Raw genomic sequence first — 9,354 nt, forward strand, 5'->3', positions numbered from 1 at the left:
TGCCTTACCTCCATAATTTACTACATTCGCACACACTGTATATTTATTTTCTGTTGTATTTTTGACTTTATGTTTTGTTTACCCCATATGTAACTCTGTGTTGTTGTTTTTATCGCACTGCTTTGCTTTATCTTGGCCAGGTCGCAGTTGTAAATTAGAACTTGTTCTCAACTGGCTTACCTGGTTAAATAAAGGTTAAATAAGAAAATAAAATAAAAATGATGATGGTGTACACCATCCTAGAATCTGTTATTAATAAACCTTGTCCCCAGGCTAATTGCTACAGAGCCAGCTGGTGGGCGGGATACGTTACTATCAAACAATACCTTCAAAAATATTTCAATACAATTTGTCCCTTACGCACACAAACCACTGACACACCTCTCTACTAGAGAGTATTCTATTTGTTAATGCTATTGGCCATGGCAAGGTTCTGACCAATCAGGGACCATGTGACTACTCTGGAACTGGCACAGAGTCTATTTAACTGCAGCCAAAGAGACTGTGACTTCATTCACACAACACTGTGTCCACACGGCAGTGTCTATACCTAGTACTCTGTTATATCATCTAGGGGCAGATCCCACATCTTAACAAATATCACAGCATCAACATTGGGCTGTATTCTAAGACCTATATCATTGGGCAAGACCTATATCAACCACATTACCTTCAAAATGAAAGATCAGATCTGGTAAGTCATTGCTTTTTCCCTTTACTTTTTCATTGTGTTTTCTAGTGTTCATATTTTTTTTACAGGATTAAATCTATCTCTTATAAGTAAATGTATCTCTTATGTGGTTATGGAGTTCCTTATTCTCTCAGATGTTTTTGTACCACTTAGGTTAGACAAATGAATACCTCTTCGGCAGTGTTATGGCAATAATGAGTCGGATTGCACAACTTCTGTAAGCCAACCCTTAGGGTCTGACAGACAACAGGACATCTCACTCATACTGAAATAATTCCATAAGTGTATCTGAGTATATGATATACAATGACTTCTCAATAAAGTGAAAAGGAGAAGCAATTTCTTTTAAAGCTTTTATTTTTTTAAAATCATAATTTCAAAAAAATTCCTGAATTGGATGACTTCAGTTCGAATTTACCCTGTGTTATACACCCTTAATGTATGTTAAGTAAAATCACATGTAGTCTGGATTGCAAGACATTCCAATATGTGAACATTCCCAATGCAACATACAATACTTTTTGTCTTAAAATCCCTCTAGACAGTGTGAGTCACAATGTTCTCCACTTCCTCCCTCAGTTATGATGACTATCAGAAGACAGCCAGCTGGCTCCTGTCTCAGACGCAGCACCGGCCCAAAGTGGCCATCATCTGTGGCTCCGGTCTGGGCATGCTGGCCGACGCTCTCAAGTGCCAGGACTCCTTCCCCTACTCCGACATCCCTGGGTTCCCACAGAGCACAGGTGAGAGAAAGGGAAAGATAAATAGAGAGAGATGGTGAGATGGAGAGAGAAAGAAATGACGAGATCTAGAACAAGAGGAGAGAGAGAGAGTTGGGGGCCGGGAATATTGACATGTACCATTGGCAGAAGTTTGTGTAACATACAGTTGAAGTCGGAAGTTTACATACACTTAGGTTGGAGTCATTAAAACAGTTTTTTCAACCACTCCACAAACTTCTTGTTAACAAGCTATAGTTTTGGCAAGTCGGTTAGGACATAATAATAATAATAATAATAATAATAATAATAATAATAATAATAATAATAATATAATATGCCATTTAGCAGACGCTTTTATCCAAAGCGACTTACAGTCATGCGTGCATACATTTTTTTTTGTGTATGGGTGGTCCCGGGGATCGAACCCACTACCTTGGCGTTACAAGCGCCGTGCTCTACCAGCTGAGCTACAGAGGACCACTACTTTGTGCATGACACAAGTAATTTTTCCAACAATTGTTTACAGACAGATTATTTTGCTTATAATTCACTGTATCACAATTCCAGTGGGTCAGAAGTTTACATACACTAAGTTGACTGTGCCTTTAAACAGCTTGGAAAATTCCAGACAATGATGTCATGGCTTTAGAAGCTTCTGATAGGCTAATTGATAACATTTGAGTCAATTGGAGGTGTACCTGTGGATGTATTTCAAGGCCTACCTTCAAACTCAGTGCCTCTTTGCTTGACATCATGGGAAAATCAAAAGAAATCAGCCAAGACCTCAGAAAACAAATTGTAGACCTCCACAAGTCTGGTTCATCCTTGGGAGCAATTTCCAAACGTCTGAAGGTACCACGTTCATCTGTACAAACAATAGTACGCAAGTATAAACACCATGGGACCAGCCGTCATACCACTCAGGAAGGAGACGCGTTCTGTCTCCTAGAGATGAATGTACTTTGGTGCGAAAAGTGCAAATCAATTCCAGAACAACAGCAAAGGACCTTGTGAAGATGCTGGAGGAAACAGGTATAAAGTATCTATATCCACAGTAAAACGAGTCTTATATCAACATAACCTGAAAGGCCACTCAGCAAGGAAGAAGCCACTGCTCCAAAACCGCCTTAAAAAAGCCAGACTACAGTTTGCAACTGCACATGGGGACAAAGATCGTACTTTTTGGAGAAATGTCCTCTGAAACAAAAATAGAACTGTTTGGCCATAATGACCATCGTTATGTTTGGAGGAAAAAGGGGGTTGCTTGCAAGCCGAAGAACACCATCCCAACCATGAAGCACGGAGGTGGCAGCATCATGCTGTGGGGGTGCTTTGCTGCAGGGGGACTGGTGCACTTCACAAAATAGATGGCATCATGAGGAAGGAAAATTATGTGGATATATTAAAGCAACATCTCAAGACATCAGTCAGGAAGTTAAAGCTTGGTCACAAATGGGTCTTCCAAATGGACAATGACCCCAAGCATACTTCCAATGTTGTGGCAAAATGGCTTAAGGACAACAAAGTCAAGGTATTGGAGTGGCCATCACAAAGCCCTGACCTCAATCCTATAGAAAATGTGTGGGCAGAACTGAAAAAGCGTGTGCGAGCAAGGAGGCCTACAAACCTGACTCAGTTACACCAGCTCTGTCAGGAGTCACAACTTATTGTGGGAAGCTTGTGGAAGGCTACCTGAAACATTTGACCCAAGTTAAACAATTTAAAGGCAATGCTACCAAATACTAATTGAGTGTATGTAAACTTCTGACCCACTGGGAATTTGATGAAAGAAATAAAAGCTGAAATAAATCATTCTCTCTACTATTATTCTGACATTTCACATTCTTAAAATGAAGTGGTGATCCTAACTGACCTAAGACAGAATTTTTACTAGGATTAAATGTCAGGAATTGTGAAAAACTGAGTTTAAATGTATTTGGCTAAGGTGTATGTAAACTTCAGACTTCAACTGATTGGGAAGGGAATGCATTCAACCGAAATGTGTCTTCCGCATTTAACCCAACCCCACTTAATCAGAGAGGTGCACGGGGATGCCTTAATTGACGTCATTGGCGCACGGGGAGCAGTTGTTGTTGGGGGTTAATGGCAGAATTTTCCACCTTGCCGGCTCGGGGATTCAAACCAGCAACCTTTCGGTTACTGGCCCAACTCTCTTAACCTGTTACAATAAGATCGTAATATACAGTAAAATATTAACGATCAACACAACCAACCTAACACACCACAAATGGCTATGCTGACCACTTTAGCCATCCTGACAAATGGCCATCCTAACTTGGAATCTTTAATGTAAATAAACCAGCATTACACTTTAAATATAGGGAACAAGTTTAGCAGCATTGTTAAAGGTGTGGTTTTGGACTGTTGTTTATGTGACAACTGACTTTGTGTGTGTGTGTGGGTGTGGCTTCACAGTGCAAGGACATGCTGGGAGACTGGTGTTTGGGGAGCTGAAAGGGAAGACGTGTGTTTGCATGCAGGGCCGTTTCCACATGTATGAGGGACACTCACTCTGTAAGGTCAGTACCAGATCACAGTGGTCAGTATTAAGAAACAGGTGTTAATGCACATCCCACTTGGCATAAATAGACAATAAATAACAACTGTCACTGTTCACAGGGAGCAAATATTACTACCAAGAAACACAGCATTCTAATATCCTGTTCTCATTTGACCCAGGTACCAAGCTTTGAATGGCTCACCAAACATTTGTATTCTTGGAAATCATGCAGTCTCAAGTCTGAAGTTTGAATACTGTAGCTGTACATCCTCATTCCTCCTCAACCCGCTCTCCACCAAATAGTTAACATGTCTCAACCATGCACAAGTCAAGCCTCACCATTCCTTCTCAACCCTCACCCTCCCCTAGTCATGACTCAACCATGCACAAGTCAAGCCTCACCATTCCTTCTCAACCCTCACCCTCCCCTAGTCATGACTCAACCATGCACAATTCAAGCCTCAACCCTCCGCCTCACCCCTCTCATCAGTGCATTAGTCAGATCTCACTAGCCTAACCCTTGCATTACACCAAATGTTGTTCTTTATTGAAGAGGAAGGGTGGAGGAGGAATGGTTCCTCATATGTATTCCATTAAAGGACACGATTCTAGAGAAATACTAGAGAAAGAACTAATGCTATAATTGTTTTTTCTTGCAGACAATTTTATTATTATTAAAAGCATGACGTTTCGTCCCACCAGGCCTTCATCAGGACCTTTAAAGGCTATGAGAAACAGTGGGACTCAACACTCTCCCACAGCCATAGCTCAGTATTTTCTTTACTGTTTAGATGATTTTGACATGCTGTGTTGCATTTCAACATAATTTATGACCCAAAGTGAAGGAAAGGCTACGAGTCAAGGTTTCTAATGAACAGGGCATGTCTGGCACTTGAGGAGCTCTAATCTGGTTATGAAACAGCAGCTGGTATGGTAGCTGGTCTGTCTTCCTTTCTCCATTGGGCTCTGGCTTGGGAGTAATCTGCAGCATGAGGCCCATGTGACTGGGGCTGCTGATCCCTCACTGGGAGGCAGTGTTTGGCTGACCACAAACGACCAACCCACTCACTCACTTACTTCCTCACCAGATTTGTGTGTATTGTTGTGAATTGTTAGATATTACTGCACTGTTGTAGCTAAATGTTAGCATGGGAGAGTCCATGTCTGTGCCCCAAATGGCTCCCTATATAGTGCACTACTTTTCTCCAGGGGCCATTGGGTAGTGCACTATAAGTAGTGCACTATTTGGGAATACAGTAGGTGCCATTTGAGACGCACCCAATGAGTCACAGCATCTGACCTTGGGTGATCACGTTGACCTGCATCACATGGCGCCATTCAATGCTTCTATTGTCTTCCTTGCACAACTCCAGGTTTTATGAAGTCGGCTCTGAGCTCAGACAGTTACTGAAGGGGATATGTAGTCCCACTTTAGGCTTATTCTCTCTCTCTCTCTCTCTCTCTCTCTCTCTCTCTCTCTCTCTCTCTCTCTCTCTCTCTCTCTCTCTCTCTCTCTCTCTCTCTCTCTTCAATTCAATGGGCTTTATTGGCATGGGAAACATAAACTACAGTATATGGACACCTACTCGTCGAACATCTCGTTCCAAAATCATGGGCATTAATATGGAGTTGGTCCCCCCTTTGCTGCTATAACAGCCTCCATTCTTCTGGGAAGGCTTTCCACTAGATGTTGGAACATTGCTGCAGGGACTTGCTTCCATTCAGCCACAAGAGCATTAGTGAGGTCGGGCACTGATGTTGGGAGATTAAGCCTGGCTTGCAGTCGGCATTCCAATTCATCCCTAAAGTGTTTGATGGGGTTGAGGTCAGGGCTCTGTGCAGGCCAGTCAAGTTCTTCCACACCGATCTCGACAAACCATTTCTGTATGGACCTCGCTTTGTGCATGGGGGCATTCTGAAACAGGAAAGGGCCTTCCTCAAAGTTGGAAGCACAGAATCATCTAGAATGTCATTGTACACTGTAGCATTAAGATTTCCCTTCACTGAAACTAAGGGGCCTAGCCCGAACCATGAAAAACAGCCCCAGACCATTATTCCTCCTCCACCACACTTTACAGTTAGCACTATGCATTCGGGCAGGTAGCGTTCTCCTGGCATCCGCCAAACCCAGATTTGTCCGTCGGACTGCCAGATCGTGAAGTGTGATTCATCACTCCAGAGAATGCGTTTTCACTGCTACAGTCCAATGGTGGCAAGCTTTACACCACTCCAGCCGACGCTTGGCATTGTGCATGGTGATCTTAGGCTTGTGTGCGGCTGCTCGGCCATGGAAACCCATTTCATGAAGCTCCCGATGAACAGTTCTTGTGCTGACGTTGCTTCCAGAGACAGTTCGGTAATGAGTGTTGCAACCGAGGACATACGATTTTTATGCGCTCTGCATTTCAGCACACGGCGGTCACATTCTGTGAGCTTGTGTGGCCTACCACTTCGCGCCTGAGCCGTTGTTGTTCCTAGACATTTCCACTAGCAGGGCAGAAATTTGAGGAACTGACTTATTGGAAAGTCACTGAGCCCTTCAGTACAGGCCATTCTACTGCCAATGTTTGACTATGGAGATTGCATGGGTGTGGCTGAAATAGCTGAATCCACTCATTTGAAGGCGTGTCCACATACGTTTGGCCATGTAGTGTATGTTTACATTGCCAAAGCAAGTGAAATAGATAATAAACAATAAAAAAACTGTAAACATTACACTCACAAAAGTATCAAAGGAATAGAGACATTTCAAATGTCATATTATGGCTTTATACAGTGTTATAATGATGTGCAAATATCAGTACAGAAATCTCTCTCTGTCTCTCTCTCACTCTCACACAGACTACCTTTCCCGTGCGGGTATTTAAGCTCTTGGGGGTGGAGACCCTGATAGTGACCAATGCAGCAGGCTCGCTGGCAGACAACTACCAGGTTGGGGACATCATGATCATCAAAGATCATATCAACTTCCCTGGTCTGGCCGGGCTCAATCCCCTCAACGGACCCAATGATGACAAGTGAGTGAGATCCTCTAGTCTAGTGTCAGTGGTTCTCACTTTACAATAGGTCCTACTTACTAATGACCACAAACAACCCCAAAATACCAGAAACGACTCCAAAGAGCCTTTGGTGCTGTGTGACCCTTTAGTGCTGTGGTTCAGTAGCCTACATGCTGCAATAGAGCCCATCATTGCTTGGTGTTCTTTATTCAGCTTCATAGATGGACATTCACATTCACATTCATCACAATTCTTGAATTTGAAAATTGTTGTTTTGTGTTGACCAGGTTTGGTCCCCGGTTCCCTCCCATGTCTGGTGTGTATGACAAGGACCTGCGGAAGATAGCCTTTGACCTCTGTAAGAGCATGGGAGTCTCTCAGTTCGTCCAGGAGGGGGTTTACTGTATGGTGGGAGGGCCCAATTTCGAGAGCATCGCAGAGGCCAGACTCCTCCACAGACTGGGGGTGGACGCTGTGGGTGAGAGAACTAGAGCTTGTTCACTCCCAGATAGATTCTAGCCTGATCGGGTTTTGCTCTCTTGCCAGCAATGCCTTCTAGACAGACTTGTCTATTAAAGTGATTGGTGATTGGTGCCATGATAAGATATAATTTGGGGGCAAAATCTGCTCAGACATCTGAGGTGTGCTTTGTACATAATAATATTGGCTGTTCATAAAAATGTAGGTGTCCATTCTAATGCATTATAATATGATATGAGTAGCAGCAGGTGTTTATCTCCCTTCTCTTCTCCTCATAGGAATGAGCACAGCACCAGAGGTGGTGGTAGCCACCCACTGTGGCATGAGGGTGTTCGGCCTCTCTCTCATCACCAACAAGGTGGTGAAGAGCTACGATGACACAGAGTCTGTTAACCACGAAGCTGTTCTGGAGGTCAGCAAGCTGCGCTCGCAAACACTGAAGATGCTGGTCACCGAGCTGGTCAGCCGGATGGACATCAACAACAACACGGGCTGAACTGAAGAGAGCAGCAAGATGCGAAGCTACACCGAAACATTTCGACTCGCTCGTCATGATGAAAACATTCAACATTCCACAGCGACCCGGCCAATGGCACCCTGTTCCCTAGTGCACTACTTTTGACCAGAGCCCATGGCACCCTATTCCATATAAGTAGTGCACTATAGGGTGCCATTTCGGATGCACAACAAAAACCCTCCAAATCACTCCAAATCTTGCAGCTACAGTAGGCATGTTATGCAAACACGGTGTCCTGGTCAGTGACTTGAATATTGCTTGGGTTAAATCAACAATAATGTAATCTGTTCAGTCTGTACATTTGTATGTTGTGATATCACTACTGGGGTTTATGTGTGGTATATTTTGTATTTGTTGTGAAAAACCGGTACTCTCAAATGGACAATTTAACTTGTTATTTTTCAGCTGTATTAACTCATCTTTCTATCCACAATTGTGTGCTAATACATGTTCACAGATAATAAAAGTGAAAGATTATAATGCAGCTCTATTTATGATGAAATATTACGTATTACAAATCAATGTCACATTCAGAGAATTCTATAGATTAATATAATTGTGCACATTCATATTTACGGATTTATATAGTGCTTTTCATTCATGTAAAATATAATATTTTTCAATTGTACATTGTTACTCAACGTTTGTCTGATATTGGGTAAGGATTGCACAGACAATTAAATGTTTTATCACATTTAAAAGGTATTGAATTCTGAAAGAATTGTGTTATGTCATTTTCCTGTAGCCAAATACATAATTCACACAGGATTTACGGTATGTTGCCTGTAAAAGAAAGTAGGCAATATTACACTTCATATACATCACAGAAGACTGAAATATAATAAAACTGTTTGACATAGAAACACCGGATCTTTGGTGTATATATATATATAAATTATGCAATTACAAATATTAATAACATTCCACCCATGAGGCCACTAGGTCATTTGACTGGAGGAAAGGTCTACACAGATAAGACACACTTACATCCCCCTGCCCTGATCAGAGTTAACACACATATATTTTATAGTAAGAATATAATGGAATATAACATAATAGAAATATGATTTTTCCCAGACAACTTGAGTGTCACAGGAAGGTGTGGAACCGCTGTTATTTAACAAAAAAGTGATATTTTGTAGGTGCTTGTATGTGCTTTAGAAACCTTAGAATCTGATCATGTAAATAAATAAATAAATCTGACCTGGATAAACATCTGTAGGACGATTTGAGAAAGTTGCACATTAATAGCTTGATAACAAATGTCCTCGCCAACTGATTTTTTAATAGTAACCTTGGACAGCTGACAGTAGCAGCAGACAGTCTAAATAGGATTGAAATGGACAAGTTTAATGTCGGCCAACAATAGAATGTTCATGATTTAATGGTTGCCAAAGCCGGTTTTACACTGAGGCGTTGGAGGG

General features: G+C 42.1%; 1 protein-coding gene across 2 annotated transcripts; it reads left to right on the plus strand.

Moving 5' to 3' along the window:
• The first annotated feature begins 514 nt into the window (after positions 1-514).
• On the plus strand, positions 515-8,789 carry LOC121575106 (purine nucleoside phosphorylase). Of its 2 annotated transcripts, XM_041887958.2 has the most exons (6): positions 515-694; positions 1,271-1,434; positions 3,850-3,953; positions 6,776-6,951; positions 7,221-7,411; positions 7,692-8,788. In XM_041887958.2, exons 1-6 carry the CDS (start codon positions 678-680, stop codon positions 7,907-7,909), a joined length of 870 nt encoding a protein of 289 aa, XP_041743892.1. In that variant the 5' UTR covers positions 515-677; the 3' UTR covers positions 7,910-8,788. The 2 variants fall into 2 exon arrangements, with proteins under 2 accessions (XP_041743892.1, XP_041743891.1); XM_041887957.2 differs by lacking the exon at positions 515-694 and having other exon boundaries at positions 1,248-1,434; positions 7,692-8,789.
• Positions 8,790-9,354: the final 565 nt, after the last annotated feature.

This window comes from Coregonus clupeaformis, chromosome 10 (genome assembly GCF_020615455.1).
Source record: "Coregonus clupeaformis isolate EN_2021a chromosome 10, ASM2061545v1, whole genome shotgun sequence".
Taxonomy (NCBI): Eukaryota; Metazoa; Chordata; class Actinopteri; order Salmoniformes; family Salmonidae; genus Coregonus; species Coregonus clupeaformis.

Coding starts and splice junctions, on each gene's coding strand:
- LOC121575106 (XM_041887957.2), top strand. CDS start 1,248: ATGTTCTCCACTTCCTCCCTCAGTTATGATGACTATCAGAAGACAGCC. Junction 6,952..7,220: donor AACGGACCCAATGATGACAA/GTGAGTGAGATC, acceptor TGTGTTGACCAG/GTTTGGTCCCCGGTTCCCTC. Junction 7,412..7,691: donor ACTGGGGGTGGACGCTGTGG/GTGAGAGAACTA, acceptor TTCTCCTCATAG/GAATGAGCACAGCACCAGAG.